A 19166-nucleotide genomic window follows, 5' to 3' on the forward strand; every position below is an offset into this window, starting at 1 on the left:
CCCAGCTATGTTAACATGTTCTTTAAATTAACGGACCTGTCAACTGATAATTGTCGCAACCGTCAATTATGTTTGGTATGTTGCAGAGTTAGCGCAGTTTCTGAACTTTTCACTCAAGTCCAAAACTTGTTCCAAAGTTCTGGACGTTGGACAGTGAAACCCAGAGCCCAACATTTGCTACCCCAAGCCCGACATCTGAGCGCACATGCATATGCGCGTGTGAAGGACCATGATCTTTCTACCATTTGTAATGTCGTAACTCTTTAAAGATCGGGGTGTTTCTAACAATCAATGCATTTAAAAGGAAGAAATATTTTACAGTTTTCCTGAAGGAGCCATTGGATGACTTTTGTATTGCCAGACAATAAACCTGGAAAAATTGGACCTCGCTCCAACTTCTTGAATTTTATAATTTTCCCCAATTTTCACGGTAACTGATCTTGCCAACCATCCTTCTTTATCTGACTAATTTCAGTGGGTCACAAAGGATTCACAGAACTTGAAAGGTGTTCATAGTGAACTAGTGAGAAGAGCACAGTAATGGATCATCAATAGCTTTTTTAATGCTAAATCCCCCCCTCCCCTTCTACTGCCCCGCCCCTCAAGCAAAATTCAAATCAACCTCGCACATTTAGTTACGCGTAATTTTAGTCATATCCTCCAAGTGCGTTTCTGAGTATATTTTTGGTTCACATATTAACTGGAAAGCAATTTTCTTTGTTTACAATAGATTAAAACGAGTCAGTCAGTTTCTTTTAGGTGTCTTGATAAACATCGGGATGAACTCTGCATGTATGGCTATTGTATAATATTCAGTAATGGACAGAAAAATAAATAAAACTGAAATAAATAAAACAGAAAGGGCAGTTGTTGTTTGCTGCTCTTGGTCACAGGCTCATTCTTGTGATTAAAAAGAAAAAACTAAAAGATAATGCCATTCTGAGAACAGCATTTGTTAAACTTTAAGGAGTACTGGGTCCCAAAAGGCATACGTAACGCCCTCAATGATTCATGAAGTTGCCTCGCAAGTGTAGGCTCTGGACTCCAAACACTCTCTTTAGCAACATCGTACATTGGCATCCTTATAAAGACTACCTCAGATAATCAACGACATTGAAAGCTACAGAGGATAACAAGTCATATGATGTTAAACAGCACAACACTACCTAGTGAGTCTGCCAAAGACACCAATACAGGACGCAGAATTGCTTAGGTGTAGAGAAAATTGTCTCGTGTCAAAACAGCTTTAAAGCTACGAGCTTGCAACTGCTATCACAACAAGATGCACTTATAATCATTAATTCGACCAACTGATATTTAAATCCGAGTTGAATAAATTCCATTTTCTCAATGTTGGAACTTCTAGCAAATTACTACAAAAATGGCACCTTCGTAACCCGGTTGAACGATAGATAGTGTTGTGGAAAACTGAACATAGAAAAAAAATGGAAAGCGGAAAAACTTTGAAACTTTGCTGACACAATGCCAAATGGCAAGCGTACACTTTGAACCTTGTTCCATGTTTTTTCGTCGAATGTCTTGGGCGCAGTGACGTTTGCAAGTTCACAATGACAACTTTGGTCGAAAACTGAAATCCTAAACTTGACTCGACATGAAAGTTCATATCATTACAGCCTGTTTTCTTAGAATGTTCACAAAACCACTCTTAAAATTAATGGGGTAAGAGAGGGAATACACAGGTATATATTGGCCTTGTATATATCCGTTTCCGCGAAATAAAATTTGGATTTTAACTTTTTTTAAGACCGTTACCCTGACAGGTGGCACATTTGAACCCTTTTGAGGTTAAAACAGCTGTCAAAAGTCGGCCATTAGATCTAATTAAGCCAAATTAACAGGAGAGCTTCCTCACACTCTACTAAAGCTTGAAATGTAATCAGTTTTTGATTGAAAGTGTCGACAATTAAATTATATTGATGGAGATGAAAGGTTACAAAAGTGGTGAACTTTACATCAAGAGAGAGAGAGAGAGAGAGAGAGAGAGAAATAAGAACATTCTACTGACAACAATCATTCACTTGACTCTGATGATGACTTCCGCATGAAGAGATCGTCAATAAAATATTTTATCTCGAGCTAAAAACATAACAAAAGCAAGATGGCCGCTAAAAAAAAAAAAAAATGACCGAAGCCCGCGGTCCTCAGCGGCTTAACCACAAAGGGCAGGAAAACAATTGATATTTGAACGAATCCTTCTTTAACAACTACGAGTGTCCTGATTGGACAAAAATCCGTCTATTGCGCTGCTTAACCCAAAGAAAATGGAAGTGTAGCTTATAAATGTAACAGACCACTTTTTCCGTCGGTTTACAAGCGAAATCGCCCAGTCGGGATTGTGGAAGAACACTCACAAATTTTGCAAACCACTCGCTTCAGGTTCAACATTTACAAACGTTTCTCGTGTTCTCACAACATCCTGCGTGGGTTATTGAGCCAGCAAATTTATGGAAAGTGCGGTTTACTGCTTAAGAAGTCATCAATACACTCAGTGTTGATCTGCTGCAACTTTTCTTCTCTTACCTTCAACTGCTGTCCATGAACAACGATGGCTTTAGCTTGCCTTGGATCAACCTCCTCTATTGGGATGTTCAGACGATTAGCAATATCTTCAATAGTCTCAGTTCCTGGAAGACAAAGAATGCTTGGTGGTTAGAACTCTATCCAAACGACTATCATAAACACAATTTTTTTTTTGCTTCCTGCCTTGACGATACGAGTAACAGCCTACAATAAGAAAGATGGTAAATTTTGAATAAAGGCCGATAGTTTCTAAAGAAACTGTTTGGGGCTGCGTCGGTGGGGGTAACGAAATAAATTGAATATATCAACAAAGTTGAAATAGTAAATTGGCCACAGTTTCGATTTTTAAAGCTGACGTTTCGAACGAACGCTTTTCATTCCACTAATTTATTCCTGTTTTTCTCGTTGCCATGCTCCCACCAATCACGTAGCTCCTTTTTCTGCCTTTAAAAGCGCATACAACACACAATTCCCCTTTTCGCTACGACGAAGGGCTAACGCTCGAAACGTCAGCTTTTATAATCGTAACGGCGGCCAATTTACCATTTCAACTTTGTTGATATATTCAAATTATTTGGTAAATTTTGAGCTTAGTAAAGAAAGAGCGAAAGATGGTTTTCGTCTTTTCACGAGCGTAGAACCAAGGAAAAAAGGAGGAGAAAAGTGCATTCAATACTAGAGAACTGCGTGCCGAACTACAACAAACACACCAGACAGTTTCAACACAGGATTACTCAACGAGTCGGGTTTATGTAACTTAAGTTCTCTACAGAAGAGCATCTTTTACCACACAGTTACCTTCTGAGATAATTCCAACTCCTTTGGCGATGGCCTTAGCTGTGATTGGATGGTCACCTGTCACCATGATAACTTTGATTCCTGCACTGCGGCATTTGCTGACGGCATCGGGAACAGCAGCGCGTGGAGGATCAATCATGGACATTAAGCCAACAAAGCACAGGTTTTCAAGAGGGAAGTTGACGGGCTGAGTTGAAAAGAGATAGAAGAAATTACTTTCAGACATCATACTACACATACAGTAGAACCCTGCTAACTTGATACCCCTGCTAACCCGAACAAGATCTGATTTGCGTCGGATTTGACCGCGTGACGCGTGATCCTAGTCAGTAACTATCAACTGACTCGAACCTGATTAAAACTTTAACAACTAAGAGTGACTGGCATCTAACTTCTTCTTACAATATTATGCCTGAATCACACATTTAGGTCACGAGAATAAAGGAAATGATCACCAACTAAACAAGTTCTTGATTGTTAAACAAAATTTCCTATAGAGAATATGCATATTGACGTTAGGGTGCAAACTGTTAACTCAGAATCCTTGTCAACTCAAACTAACTTCACTTTCCCTTAGCTTAGATTGACCATGAGAACTTCAAATTTTAATTAAAAAATGTCCAGCGATAAATGTCAAAGTGTCAAAACAAAGATCGACGAGTCCCGTTCTTGAGTCCGATTGATACCAATGGGATAACAGTTGACTTCCAAGATCTGATTATTAATTCACTGCCCTGGCTGCTACTTACTTCCTTGTAAGTTAGTTTTGACAATTTTGCATTAGCGTTTAATCAAGTTAACAACCCGTACCTGATAAGCGAGTATTCTCATTACCTGTTTGCTGGATAATATATGAATATCATAGCGAGAAGTTACAAGTTAATCACTTCTGGGAGCTAAAGGGTGAACCTTAACTTCCCAAACTAAACGTTCATCGAAATGCAGTCCGCGCATCTGTGCAGAAATCATAAGCACTGGTATTTACCTCATCTGTGTTGAATTCAAATCCTGGAGGGAACTCTTCCAAGGGCAAAAAGAAATGGCAGAAACCAAGCACACGTTCACCCATGCCTCCCAGCTCGAGATAAGCAGCATTGAAAGCTTCCTGCATCTTCTCGTCAAGAGCGACTTCTTCGCCGTTCATCAAAATTGTCGAGCAACGGTCTAGGATTCTCTCGGGAGCACCCTTCATCACAAGAATATGGCGCTTGTCATCTGGATCTGGGTTTTCATGAATGGAGACTTGATACTTGTTGGTGGAGTTGAATGGAATCTCAGCAACCTTGGGGTGTTTATCCCTCATTTCCTTCACGCTGCCCTCTGACAGCTCCACATACTTCATCAGGGCAGATTCTGAGGCATCTCCGGAGCAATCCCTGTAAGAAAACACTCCAGTCAGACAGAGCTGAATAACGTATACGCATGCGCCAGGTTTTGCCGAGAGAAGAGAGAGAGAGAGAGAAGAGAGAGAGAGAAGAGAGAGAGAAGAGAGAGAGAAAAGAGAGAGAAGAGAAAGGGAGAAGAGAAAGGGAGAAGAGAGAGAGAGAAGAGAGGGAGAGAGGAGAGAGAAGAGAGAGAGAGAAGAGAGAGAGGAGAGAGAGAGAGAGAGAGAGAGAGAAGAGAGAGAGAGAGAGAGAAGAGAGAGAGAGAGAGAGAGAGAGAGAGAGAGAGAGAGAGAGAGAGAGAGAGAGAGAGAGAGAGAGAGAGAGAGAACAGAGAGAGAGAACAGAGTGAGAAGAGAAGAGAGAGAGAGAAGAGAGAGAGAAGAGAGAGAGAGGAGAGAGAGAGGAGAGAGAGAGGAGAGAGAGAGGAGAGAGAGAGGAGAGAGAGAAGCACAAGATACCTCTTCAAAATGGGAACATGGTCTTGATCAGCTTTAAATACTGCTCTGTTACAAAGTCCAGCAATTCGAGCAAGTGCTTTCCATGTATCTGATGTCTGGAAAAAAAAAAAAAAAAGGAATGTTGACGGAACCTGAAAAATGGTTCTTTCCACAGAATCCACTTCTTTTCAAAAACCCTCCCAATGACTCTTCAGATGGTTTGAATCAGAGCTTATCTTGGGCTTTGCCCACTGAGCAAGAGAGCTTGAAAGCTGAAAATGTCTCTCACCTTATTGAAGGAAACTCCTGATTGATCTTCAGTTGTGTCAGCTTCAATTGTTACGTTGTCAAACCACATGTGGGCTGAAAGTACAACCAAATGCAATTAAATGTAGGTTTGGCCACTGGATAAAAGCAGGGCTCAACACTTAACAGTAGCCAACTAACTACAGACGAGTAGAAATTCAGTTTTGGATAGTGGTTTTCTGTTTCCACTCACCAGTTTGGCTGGTAAATAAACTGAAATTGTTGTAACATCTAAGTTGGCACTACAGGGCGTAAAATTAACTTTTTTATTCAGGTAGCCACTTGGCTCCTAAATATTTTATGCACACGCATCCTATTTAGTTAAACGAGTACTACCAGGAACTAATTTGTTTCTACGCAACAGGCCACGCATGCTTGAAGAAGATTTAACAGGCCGAGCACAGAGGGCTTTATTTCTATGTGGACCGTACGGGAAGTTAAAAAATAAACGCCTCTGCCAGCAGGTTAAATAAGAAACAAATCAGTGTATTTTCTGATTATGATCAGGGTATAAAAGTGCTAACAATGGTTCCTTACCCACAGTCATTCTGTTTTGAGTGAGTGTACCAGTCTTATCAGAACAGATTGTTGATGTACTGCCAAGAGTCTCCACAGCCTCAAGATTTTTCACCAAGCAGTTCTTGGAAGCCATCCTTTTAGCTGTGAGGGTCAAACACACCTTCACAAAGAAAAGGAAAACATTGAATTTAAATTTCAACTAATGCAAACATTAAAATCCTAGTTTGCAGGCATTGGACATGCAGTTATCAAAGACATTGGGATAGTACCTGTCCAACTACATGTGCATGCACATGAAAAATGACCAGATAAGTTTTACCTTAGCCACGGTTGTCATTAGAAGCTGATAAGAAGCAAAAAAAAAAAAAACTCGGACCATTTTTCCCCAGTAACTTTGTGAATTGAGATCAAAAACAGGAAACAACTACTTTTTAAAATTAATCTAACATCAAAAAAGATTAGTCGAATTTGTCCCAGAAGGTTGTAAATCATGTCTCAGAGAGAATCAAATTTCAATGATTTCCAGGGAAGCCTGTCCCTGGATCCTTCCAGGGAGGCATGCTGCACTGCAAGCATAGTTCAATTGAACCACCTGCTCAGATCATGTCACATTAGAATTCCTAATCACAACTCTGCAGTAAATAGTTTGAACCCCGGGGTAACATGTGAAGGTGTAGTCTTATCGTCCGGGTGAGTGTAGTCCTGAGAAGAACTGTTGTCGGTGGTAGTGACTGACGTTTCGACAACCTGTGCGGAAGTCATCATCAGAGTCAAGTGAATGATTGTTGTTGTCGGTAGAATGTTCTTATTCACGAACTGGAATAAGAATATTCTACTGACAACAATCATTCACTTGACTCTGATGATGACTTCCGCACAGGTTGTCGAAACGTCAATCACTACCACCGACAACAGTCCTTCTCAGGACTACACTCACCCGGACGATAAGACTACACCTTCACATAATCACAACTCTGCCTTAAGTAGCTGAATAAAGATCAATTCTTGGAGCATCTGGTTTCTCAAAAACAATGATTTCCATTGAAAAACAAATTTCATGAAGTGGCCCAACAGTTCAAATAGAAGATTGTGGAGTTTCACATGAAAAGTCACACAAATTTTTCCTGAGAAACTGGAGATGAGTCTGATAAGGTTTTGTGCATTCTCTCACACAGAACTCTGGATTAAAATGAATGTCCACACTTACTGTAACAGTTGCAAGAAGACCTTCTGGTACGTTGGCCACAATGATACCAATCAAAAAGATCACAGCTTCTAGCCAGTTGTACTTCAAAATAAATGCGATGATGAAAAAGGAGACACCAAGGAAGACAGCAACACCAGTAATGATGTGGATAAAATGTTCAATCTCAATAGCAATTGGAGTTTTGTCAGAGCCAAGACCACTAGCCAAGTTAGCAATACGTCCCATGACAGTGTTGTCTCCAGTTTGCACAGCGATACCAATGCAGTTTCCTTCCAGTCCATTTGTTGAGAAGAAAGCAAGATTCCTGGTTTCTAAAGGATTTTGATTGGTACAGTCAGGGCCTCTGCTCTGGGGCTCAGATTCACCAGTGAGTGAGGAGTTGTCCACCTTCAAATAAAAATGTGCCAACAACTGTGCTTAATATAATTAAATAGCAGGATAATTAGGACAGGCAAGTGACAATGATGTTTATAATAATTTGAAAGATAAATTTTTGATGTAGAGTTTTACTGCTTTCTGAATTGCCTAGATAAAGGGAAAGGCCACATAATGCCATAGATCATGTTACCATCTTTTCAACAATGGCATAGCTCCATCTTTCTGTATATAAACCACACACATCCCATAATTCCTTCATTTCCTCTGACAAAGGGCTAATACTTGAAATATCAGCTTTAAAAACTCTTAACAGTGGCCAGTTTTCTCCATTTCAGTCAATAAAACCAAATTATGCTCTTGTAATGGGGACTGAATTTTTCTGGAAAAGATTAGGCACTTTTTAAGGAATTAGTCTTGGAAGCAGGTTGCTATACCTTGAAACCTCTTGCTTCTACTACTCTGATGTCTGCAGGAACTCTGTCACCACCTTTCACAAAAATGATGTCACCGACAACAACTTCTTCTGCATTAATAGTACGTCTCTCGCCACTTCGCAAAACATTTGCTTCTTGGGGAACCAAATTCTTAAAGCTGTCCATGATTCGAGAACTCTTAGCTTCCTGAAATATGAAACATCACCATTGTCATTGTTAAGATGGGACTTCTATAATTTACAAGTAAAAGCAAAGACAAACCTAATATAAAATGTACTGAGTACTAGACTCTGTACATGCCCAGTTTTCTCCATTTCAGGCAGCAACCAGATCAAACTCACTGCCTGTAGTAACTCCTTTTACTGCCTAAAATTGCTTCCAATTCTTCAACAGGAATTCCTCTAAGTGTTTGAACATTTCTTTTACCTGGCATGCTTAAGTAAGGGTGAACATTGTATACCTGGTAATATGAGAAGATCCCAGTCACAATCACCACAGTAGCCAACACTATCCCAAGATATAACTGAAAGAGAAAAAAAAAATAAAAGACAAATTTAGCCCTTGATTTGACTCCATTTTAGACATAACCACAATTGTAGTTGCTGTTAACTACACATGTGTGCATACATTATCTGAAGGTGGTTCTTCTTCTGTAAATACAAGAATCGTGTAGGCGACGAAACAGAGAATGGAACCAATCCACAACAGCATAGCAAAACCACCAAACAGCTGACGACAGAACTTCACCCACTCAGGGGTGGTGGGTGGGGGAGTCAGAGCATTACGGCCATCTCGCTCAAGAACTTCTGCGGCTTTTTCTACAGTAAGACCCTATAAAAAAACAAACAAACAAACAAAAACATTATGTGAAGTCTTGCAAGTCAAGAGCCCTTCCAGGGCTTGTCCCTAACAGCTACAGACAAGTAGAAATTCACTTTTGGCTAGTGGTTTTTCAATTTCTACTAGCCAGTTTGGCTACTAAACAAACTGAAATTGTTGTAACATCTAAGATGTCACTAGCCACTTGGCTAGTAAGTTGAAAAGTTAGTGTCGAGCCCTGCCCTCACTAGAACATAGTTTTTTCATGTCAATTATTACAGTTCTGATTGGCTGAAAACATGTGCATTTTTCAAGTAATGCCAGTGCAAATAATTATGGATGCAGATTACAACTACTACAACTGCTGTCAAGAGTTCATCCGTTCAAAAAAAAATTAGTAATAAGTAATGAAATCATTTTGAGTGCAATTTGGTGTAAATAAGTGACTAAAAATTGCACTCCTCTCACATGTTCGCGAAATTGTCTTTGAAAAAATTTAATTGTGTTTATTAACAACAAATTGCACTCGAAATCATGTTACTACATGTGCAAAGTTCACATGGTTTCACAAGCATAGTGAATGGGAATATTGCTTTGCCTCCTTCACTTCATGCAATTCAAGAGATTTCCCTTCAAAAAAATTTTTCTTGTGTCTCTGAAGAGCAAACTTTTAAAGTACAAATTTCTTCTACCCTCCCCCTTTGAAATGTTCTGATTTCCCAAGTGAAGTGATTCTTGAATGGGTTCATGACCTGCGAGTTTGTCTGAACAAATCAAGTTCATGATGCATGACTGTACTTCGTCGCAGTATAAATGTGTTATCCAGTTTGAGAAAGATTTCTTTGAAACCCTCTATTATTCCAAAACAAAGCTGTACTCTCAAAGATAATCTATTGTTTTTGATATTGTTTTCTTTATGCATGAACTGTTTGCATAATGAAGTAAGGGGCTGTGTTTGTTCTGGTTTGTGCAAACTATTTGTCTGTTCAGATTTTCTTGCCAGAAAAAACAGAATGGAGCTCTAACTTAATTATCTCCTGTTTCTTAGTTACATCAGAATAATTTCACTTTCAAACAAAAACAGATACATATATAATCTGCAAAGCAGATAGAGATTAAAATACTGATTACAGACGTGAAAGAAAACAAGAAAGATTACTTTCAAGAAACATTAATTCTATGTCTGTAAGTCTATGGTTCTCTTCTACTGGCGAGTGACGGAAACGTCATGGGAATGATCGATGTAATTATATGCACCTGACCTGCAGGATGACAAATCTGATCATAACCCTGGGTTAAACTAAACCGCGTTTTGCAAAACAGAATTTTGAGATATGACAAAGAATATAATTTCGTAGAGTCAAGGAAATTAAATTAATTGCACCATTCTTTGGTGATTCAACCGATTCAAACCCACAAAATTAAATGTAAAGTACTATGGGCGTAATTCTTCGATGAATTAATGATTGCCCGAGCGTCGAAACGTTCTCGACAAGAAATCACTTTACACCATCGTCTACTAGCAAATCGAAAATCACATTCAACCATTCGAAGCCATGAATAATATATAACTGTAATGCTTTTACTGACAACCCACGTTTGCTGGACTTATCAAAAACATGCCTTTACCGGGCCACACTGATCGACGCGTTCATGCAAATCGAAACTTTCACGCAAATCGAAACTTTCACGTCGCTGCAGATCTGCTGTTTGAATTTTTACAATAACATTTGATTTGATGTAGCCTATACCAATTGCGCGTGAAAGTTTGTACCGAAATTGAAAACCGCACAGATAATATACAAGTTCTACTTTTGAACAGACATCTAGCCGATCTGTAGATAGAAACGACGTGCTGATGAAAGTAAAGTTTTCAGTTTGAAAATTCTAAAATTGAAGCTTAAAAGACTGTTGGTTTAAATTTAATAAAGCATCTTACTACGTTTCGTTGATTTCGATTTGTATTTGGAGCGAGGATACTAGTAAATAACAACCCCAACCGTTATATCATGAATTCAAATCATCACTACGGTTCGTATCTTCAAAGAAAGCTAAAGATTTAGGATCAGTCGAACAAATTCAGCGACTAGCAATCAGAGGATAATCGATACAATATTTCGTACATTTTTAATGTTTCAAAACGCTCTGAAATTTGCATAAGCGTAGTAAACCGGCTTGTAAGTAAAGTGTATTTGAACGAGAAGTTATATAACGATTAAGCCTATTTCGATCTCAAGAATAGACAATCTGTCAAAGACAGTCGTTGATGCTGATTCAGTGACAAAGTACTAGTGTTAAAATAGACAAGAATTCATAAAAAATATGTGCTTACTCTTTCCACATTCGTTTCCAAACGCCTGCACACTTCATCCAACTCGATTGTATGCCAGTCCTACCATTGAGAACAAGAGAAATTAACTTCTGCTGCTTCTATTCACTGACAATAGAGGCCAGACAGTAATCGATCTACTCACAATTTCTAATTCTTTCTTGAGATCTTCAAGGTTTTCCTTCTTTTCCAGCTTCTTGGCTTTTCGCTTCGACACCTTCTTACCGGTTTTTCCGCCATCTTTTTTAGCCGCACCATCATTCACTAGGGGTGTCGTTGCGACTCGGTAACTCTGACTTCGCCCAAACTGGAAAGAAGAAAGCAAAAAAAAAAACGTTTCGCTATAAGTTTCTAGAAACAAAAGCAAAACGGTGTTTGAAGAAACAAACAATTTTCCTACACCTCCTCTTCCTCTACGTCGGCCATTTTAGAACACAACCCCTGTGGAAACCCACGTGGAGATTAAATAACTGCTGCCAATCATGTACCACGTGAACAGTTAAATGGAAAACTACGTACAGCAAGTCCGAACCAATATGGCGGTCGTACTGGACCTGCGGGAACTCTCTTCAATTTGCACATCAAATTTCACGGCATGTGCGAAATCTCCCTCTTCCTGCGGATCTTAGGCACTTCATATGATTTTAATCTTGACACAGGATGACTCATTTGACAAAATGTTCTCTATTTCCGAGATCAAGTTGCCTTTAAGTTTCGTCAGTTTGACATCAACGGCACTCGTTCACCGGCCGTTTCATTACGATGTAGCAGAGCAATATTCAATTTATTCCTAAAAATGCACGAGATTTTCTCCACGTTACATGTACCAGGAATAATTTTCATAAATTGGCACCAATCTCCTATTGCACATAAATAGATGAAAACTCTGATAACATTTTTCTGTATATGTATATATTCTCGACGTAACTCATACATCAGAGTATAGATATTCGTTCTGAACCTTAATAGATTGCTTATTTTAGATTTAAACTGGCTCCGGTTTGTCTGGCTAGTCATGATAAGGACCCTTTTTTTTTAAGATTAGTGAACTGAAAGTATGAATACAAGAAATATTAAGCCAGAACGTGTAATACTGATAATTTTTGTCTTATTATCATCATTATTTTTTGCGTGCGTCCGAGCACAGGCCTGAAACCTCATCAATAACTTAAAAAAAAAAAATGCTTTTTCGGTTTGGATGAAACTGCATTTCCAAACCCTACAAAATGCATTGCTTAGTAAACTGCCGGCTTTAAATAACCAATCAATCTTCCTTGTAATATTGTAATGCATAATGAATATAAACATTATTGGAAGCCTGTTATCATGAACAGCGGTATAAAATTATTTCCACGTGCATTAGCTTATATTGCGTTACTTAGAAAATAATTTCTCAAGTCCGAGATTTGATTTGCTACCTTCGAATAGTAAATAACTCAATTTGCAAGACAGGGAATTGGCTTTGTCATGTAACCAGCGCGTTTTTGTCTCGTTTTCGCCATATTATATGTGTGGATTTTTACTGATGTTCATTATGTTAGTCACTAGAATGCACCGGCTGTAAACCACTATAAGCAAATCTTGAAAGCCGGATATATGTACTAGCAAGATTCAATTGTATGCTTCTAAGTGTTAACGCTGTACTTTGATAAGGTCAGTTCTGACGTCTTGACGTCAGGAACACGTGATGTTTGCGTGTAACAGCCGGTGGTCACGAGTTACGTAATGTGTGAGTACTCGATGAAATCCTAACAAATTTATTTGTTGCTTTTAAAAACATTTATTAGACAACTAAAAATTCCTGCTGCAGTCAAAGGCAGTAATTTTTTTCAGTTCAAACGCAAGGTTGATTAATTAACGAACTTTTTAAATGCACCGGTATTAGAGGCCAGAAGCAGTCATGCATAACTAAAATAGACATTTAAGTATTGATAACTTTGAAGTAGATCGCTTTAGAGTTCTGAACTTGTTTGATTTTGCAACTTATGTTTTTGTATTTGCTCGGTTAATTCATTTATTAGTTTCTTCCACCAAATTTGTTTCGAGTTTGTCAAGTCTAAGTTTAAAAAAGATCTTGGACGAGCAGATTGATTGAGCTTCGCCGGCAGTGAACGGCGCGTTCTCCTGAATGTGATCACTTTGGCAACAGCGGGCATCGTAGAGCACGCAAAGTTTCCAACAGAATTGAAAAGTTGGTGAAATTTCACTGTTGAGCTTGCTAAGCGTATCGTTCTCGATTGCGAATAGGAAACCCCCATTTGGTTATTTGGACATGAAGTGAGTGAAGGTCATACTTTACCAAATTTTCCTTCTCCTCGGCGCTACCCTTCGCTGCTTTTCCAGCCTTGCTCATTTTCTCTGTTGCCCAGCTGTGGCTGAAGCCGTTGAAACCAGTTTTAAAACGGGTACGAAACGGCTTTCAGATCCCAAACTGCCAGGATAGGACTTGAACAAACTAAAACCTTCGGCCTTGGTGGTCCAAAAGTTAGCCGGCTCGCAGCACGAGATACTGAGAAGCAAGCACGCTCGGTAGACGCTACTATACAGCACAGTCACCGGCCTTGCAAAATTGCCGGGTCACTGAATACAGTATAGATAAATTGGAAAAAAGGCCAATGACAGAGCAGCTGAACTCAATATCGCCTGTTTGGCGTTCTCGACTTTGTATTTTTACCCAATATACGTCAAACAATCAATATTTTCCTTTTTCATACAATACTTGGCGTAATTGCTAACCATAGGAATTCGACTTGAACTGAACACAATAAATATTTAATAGTCAGTATTGGTCTTTGAATATAATTTTGTTACAGATTATCGCAGTAAAGACATACACCCGTTTGCTCTTTTTCTTTATTTATCTCTTACAAAATCTCTTATCGAAAACGACATCTATAGGTTTCCTCGCGAGATTTAGCATTGTTCAATTCAACCATTGAACTTTGACTCACGTGATCATTTCTTAAAATGCACCCAAGAGCCCTATTTTAATTCACTACAAAATAGTGAAGCGTGACGAACAATAATTGGCTTCTATACGAACTGTAAGTTTGAAACATTATTTAAGCATTTAAATCGACTTATGCAACCCTAAACCTAGCTGATTTTACCATCGTCATTGAAACGAATTGTATACAGACAAAGCGGACATTTTAAAAGTCATGATGAGTGAGATTTAATTTCGGGCTCCGAACAAAACAAATATTCATAAATATTAATACCTCTTCAACTTTGGGCTTTAAAACTAGCAGCCTCAAGCAATTTTAGTATGGATATTTTAAATGACCAAGATAAAAACAGCGAACAAAATGAAATGGATGAATCGCAGAAAGACACTTTGAATCGAATTACATCACAACTGCTCTACACCAGCAAGTCCAAAATGACACCGAATTCTCAACGACTGAAATCGCAACTTAAATACAAATTGACTCTTCTGAATCTTAAACTATAATTAAGTCCTCAAAACGCTAGTCTTCGGGGTCAATCTTCCAATCCTAATCATGGAAAAGGATATAACCGAGACGTAATGAATGAAACTGCGCTAAAATCTTATTGGTTGTGTCAAGTTTAAATGAGCAATACGCTCGTTCATAACAGGTACTCAAATTTGGCCGAGTTTCAATATTCAAGAGATCGCGTGCAGTGGTGTAAATTTTTTGTCACTCTAAATTGGTTTTAGTGCTCACTTTTTCGATATTCCTTTGACTTTAATTTCCACGGAGAGTTAAAGTACCGCTTATTCTTTGCTTTTGAAGAGCAAATTTGATATTTGACTCAACTACATTGACTGCTTAACCCCGAACCAACGTCCTCTATATTTACGGGCGATAAAACAAGCAAAAACTTGTTGAACTAAACATGTGCTTACCGACTCCGGCGTCCCATCCACGTCATAGTTCTCCTGAACGTACAGTCCGCCCAGCAATTGCTTGTTTTCAGCCATAGATCCCCGCTGGGAGGAAAATAATTGAATAAACAGTAAAACGATGTGGTAAAATGGATGATATCAAACTTGGCAGATAAATGACTGAGAGTTCAACTTGCGTAATTTATGCAAACGCGGGAAATGTCTTATTCATTTGGTGATTGAGAAACCAAACAAAAATGAACTCTATCTAACTCATGTGTTTAACCTACAGGGCATAGTTCACTGTTTTAAGACGATCTGAGGATAAATATAATTGATAACCGCGTGATTTAGTTGTGCACTAATTAATGAGGCCGGCCAGTCATGGCAATTGAGCGAAGCAACGTGAATTAATTTACCTGCGAAAAAGCTCTCTTTGCCAAGTTGCAAGTGACGCACGAAAAGAATATCTGCGAGATCGTTACAGAATTTCTCGTAAGCCATGCCAGCTAAAATATACGAAGCCGAAAAAGGAAGGGAAGTGAAGAGCAAAAACACAGGAGAGTGAAGTTTTTATTCGCTTTCAATGATCATTTCACCAAGTGGTTGGTGAAGCCGAGAAAGTTATCTCGGAAAACTTATCACCTTTTAGGATTTCTCCCGTCTGAGTTTCCTTCGCTGATTGTTAATTCCGCAAAAAAAAACTATTCATCCACAATTATTCACATCAAAATTCTATGCTATTTTCACATGAGATGGCGCTATCCGTAGAATTTAAAAATATGCACTAAATTTAATGCACTCTGACGTACAAAATCCAAGAAAAACTTAATTGAGAACTCTCAAAAATATTGTAGTTTGCACAAAGATCCTATATTAAAACTTCTTCACTGCATTGACCAAATCCAATTATATAGATCAACTTATTTCCGCCAAAAGGTCTGCAAATACGTCACAATGAATTAAATGCTTATCTCTATATATAGAATAGTCGAATACTTTGTATAGCTCCTCGACGACATTTTAAACCACAATTGAGGGGCAGAAGCAAAACGAATCTATATACTGCGGGAATGTGTCACAAAATGCATGTAATTTTTAGTGACAACAGTTTAGTAAATTCATTTAAAAGTTCGCAAAAGAGTGCTCAATTCAAAACTTGCTGGATAAAGCCTTAGTTCATGATTTCGGCCAATTTTCATTTGTTGCGTGTTTTACCATATGCATTCAGCGAGTGTTAAAAAGAATTTGGTTCGAATATAACATAATAACTCCGTCATGTTTGTATCTTAAAATATCGGCCTAGAAAAACTGTCAGTGGTAAAAGAAGAAAAAAACCAGACTGAATATTTTACTGCTCATACTGGTGTACAGCTGTGGTGTCACGTGACATACTTATCTTTTTGGCTCTTGTGGCTTGCATGTCGTCAATTGTTCGTCTCGTTAGGTATTGTGCTTGCGACTGGTTCTTTACGAAAGAAATAGCTACTTTGCCTTGAAATTGCTATGCGTCTGATACGCGGGATGTTTTTAAAGCTTCATTGCTGAAAGAGAGAAATCTATGACTAAGAAGCACCCTTACTTCTGTCAGAATTGAGGCTTCCAGGAGTTAAATGCAGTCGTGAAGATTTAGCTTTACTCACAGAAATTAATAGCTAAATATCAAGCGCCCATCGAAAATATTGAAAACGCATTAAGACTGAAATCTGAAAGATGGCACGGAAACTGTTTTGAGCTTAAGAAAGAAAACCATCGAAAAATGATGATGCTTTGAATAAGGCCACATTTGATTATATGATTGTTTTGTTCGTTTGTACGGAAGTTGGTGTTTCGAATTTCAGGAGCGCGCGCAGCATGTGACGGAAGCGACCGCAGGCTAAAGACCCCAAGTATTGCTTCCAAATGACCCCATCACGTGACTTAATGTATTTTGAAATCACTAAATGAACTTCAGACTATCCCTCCTAGCAACGTCTTGGACTTATTGCGAACGAAGTCAAGCCGAGATTGACCATGTGTTTATCATTTGTTCACATTCGGCCATCTTTTCACACGCCAACCATTCTGGCACCGAGAAATTTTTTAGAGAATTAAAACCAATTTTTTGACATCGCGTTGATACAAGCGCAAGCCAATAACTCATAATAAACAAAACAATTACAACAACAATGTCCAGCTTTCCTTCGAGCAAGCGTCTAACTTTCTTTACAGGTCACCAAGAAACTGTAGTACAAGCATTTTCCCGTGAATTCCTAACTAGCCTTTTTGGCGATACTTCCATTTATTAGAACAGTGATTCGTTGAACGACGGTATAACGCGGGTAGTGAACTGAACCAAAATAGTTCTTAAGCTGCGCGTCGTTACGATGTTAAAATAGTAAGTAGTTAGCCCCTAAAAAGTTACACTTGTTCCCGGGCTCTACGCTGAAAAAAAAAAGGTTAGAGCTCTTTTAGCCTGCAAATATTAGCGGCCAGCAGTAATTCCTAAGCTTTCAAATTTTTCTACACTAAACATATGGCACTCTTATCGCGTTTACCTAAACTGTAAGATTAATTTAATTTTTTTCTGATCGTTTTGGGCAATAGATGTGGAGCAGTTAACTTCTGTCCGACTGTGGTAGGCGGGTATTTAACGCCGAGCCTACACTGCTTATCTTGCTGAAGGAATCATTCCACACCCGCTGTTTCAGTTTGCAGTACTTGAAAGGTGCTCATTATACAGACGAAAACACCGTCATAAATGTTTGAGTTAGACTCAAAAAGTATGACATCAAGCAGTAAGCGGAAAACCATAAGAAAACATGGAAAATCGCATTAAGGATTTAAGCGTTTGTTAGACATGACGAAAGCTCGCTTTTCTAGCCCAAGAAATTTAAATGAATACTGACCACGACTTCGATACGTAATGAAGACGTAGACCATAATGGTTTCTATCACTGTGGTATAAGCCTGTGGTTTTTCCATGCCTCGCGGCAACTGAGTGAATATGAAATTTAGGAACTGATTGCTACTGTAAGATATTGAAAATGTAAACGAATGAAGATCTGAGTTTTAGCACTATTATTACTTTATGAGTTTCTGCGGATTCTTCTCCGATCAAATTTAATATAAGTTTGCGACTAAGTTGTTCGGAAATCGTCAACATTTTAAAGGGGATAATCTGGAATATATGAATATTTGTAGTCATTCAAACACGAGGTTGTCGGTGAAGCGATTTGAAAACAGACCATCATTGTCTTGAATTTGAAAGCGAAGGGAGATTCTATTTCAAAGTACTGGATTGCTTCTTGTTTTCGAAGAAGCATTCTGATGTTTTTTTTAATACGACTTTTGAATCCCAGTATCACAGGTTTTTCTCTTATTCGTAATAATTTTCCCCCTTGCCATATCCTTGCCTAGATCTATAGACCGGTTCCGGACAAACTTAAAACCGCAAATGAACTGAATAATATATAGATTTTCGATCCTATTCTGAAATGCTTCAAACAAGCTACTGAGCGCTAATGAAAAAAGGCTTCAATTATCAAATCCATGCAAAATTCAAGCGCTAAGTATAGTTCTTAAAAAAATCACAAAATCTAGTAAAATTATCCACAGCTCACAAGGCTTTTCGATCAGTTGAGAACCGATTCGAACATTACAATGAGTACTCCACATAATTAAATAACTCTAACATTAAAAAGCGAAACTAATCCTTATACCTCTTGCACCAGAGACTAACTTGTTTTCAGTCACTCTCCAGTCGCTAAAAATCTCGTTCCATAGCAAAACCAACCACTAAATAAATTCTGACACCTCTTCCTCAAAGGAAACGCCGGCTAAGTCTCCCAAGCAACTATATACATGTAGCTGTAGCGGACATTTTTATTTTAAAGAACCAGTAAGAATCGATGTCATTGTAAAATATTTTTGCACCTGGTGGTTTACAGCATGATGTCGCACCTGCTGGCTCAACCCGTCCCACCCCTCCCTTGTGCATTTTAATGATATTGAAGATTCCAGTGCGTCTCTTATATTACCTGGTCGAGATGGGTACTGGGTCACATCTTTCTTATGTACTGTCGGATGTATTTTTTCAGACTTGAAGAGATGTCTTCCGTTTACAAAATTATAATACTAAAGTCCCACCATTTTCTTTCACTTATAAATTTTTTGCACCTAAA

The 19166-nt window shown here is 38.5% G+C and overlaps 1 protein-coding gene across 3 annotated transcripts in view; it reads right to left on the reverse strand.

The window, feature by feature from the left end:
- LOC111336997 (sodium/potassium-transporting ATPase subunit alpha-3) overlaps positions 1 to 18837 on the reverse strand; it is a 33049-nt gene extending 14212 nt beyond the window's left edge. Inside the window, exons 1-14 of one of the 3 annotated variants that reach the window (XM_022943213.2) lie at positions 18705 to 18837; positions 15025 to 15108; positions 11299 to 11460; positions 11157 to 11216; positions 8633 to 8836; positions 8466 to 8528; positions 8006 to 8191; positions 7194 to 7580; positions 6005 to 6146; positions 5451 to 5524; positions 5183 to 5277; positions 4325 to 4715; positions 3340 to 3526; positions 2542 to 2645 (exon numbers count right to left, since the gene is read on the reverse strand). In XM_022943213.2, the coding sequence (XP_022798948.1) occupies positions 2542 to 2645; positions 3340 to 3526; positions 4325 to 4715; positions 5183 to 5277; positions 5451 to 5524; positions 6005 to 6146; positions 7194 to 7580; positions 8006 to 8191; positions 8466 to 8528; positions 8633 to 8836; positions 11157 to 11216; positions 11299 to 11460; positions 15025 to 15099 (2130 nt within the window). In that variant the 5' untranslated portion in view covers positions 15100 to 15108; positions 18705 to 18837. Of the gene's footprint in view, positions 1 to 2541; positions 2646 to 3339; positions 3527 to 4324; positions 4716 to 5182; positions 5278 to 5450; positions 5525 to 6004; positions 6147 to 7193; positions 7581 to 8005; positions 8192 to 8465; positions 8529 to 8632; positions 8837 to 11156; positions 11217 to 11298; positions 11461 to 11555; positions 11711 to 13452; positions 13717 to 15024; positions 15109 to 18704 lie in introns of those variants that run through there. The other 2 variants (XM_022943220.2, XM_022943227.2) reach the window with 2 other exon arrangements.
- Positions 18838 to 19166: the final 329 nt, after the last annotated feature.

Source organism: Stylophora pistillata, chromosome 7 (assembly GCF_964205215.1).
Source record: "Stylophora pistillata chromosome 7, jaStyPist1.2, whole genome shotgun sequence".
In the NCBI taxonomy this organism is placed as follows: domain Eukaryota; kingdom Metazoa; phylum Cnidaria; class Anthozoa; order Scleractinia; family Pocilloporidae; genus Stylophora; species Stylophora pistillata.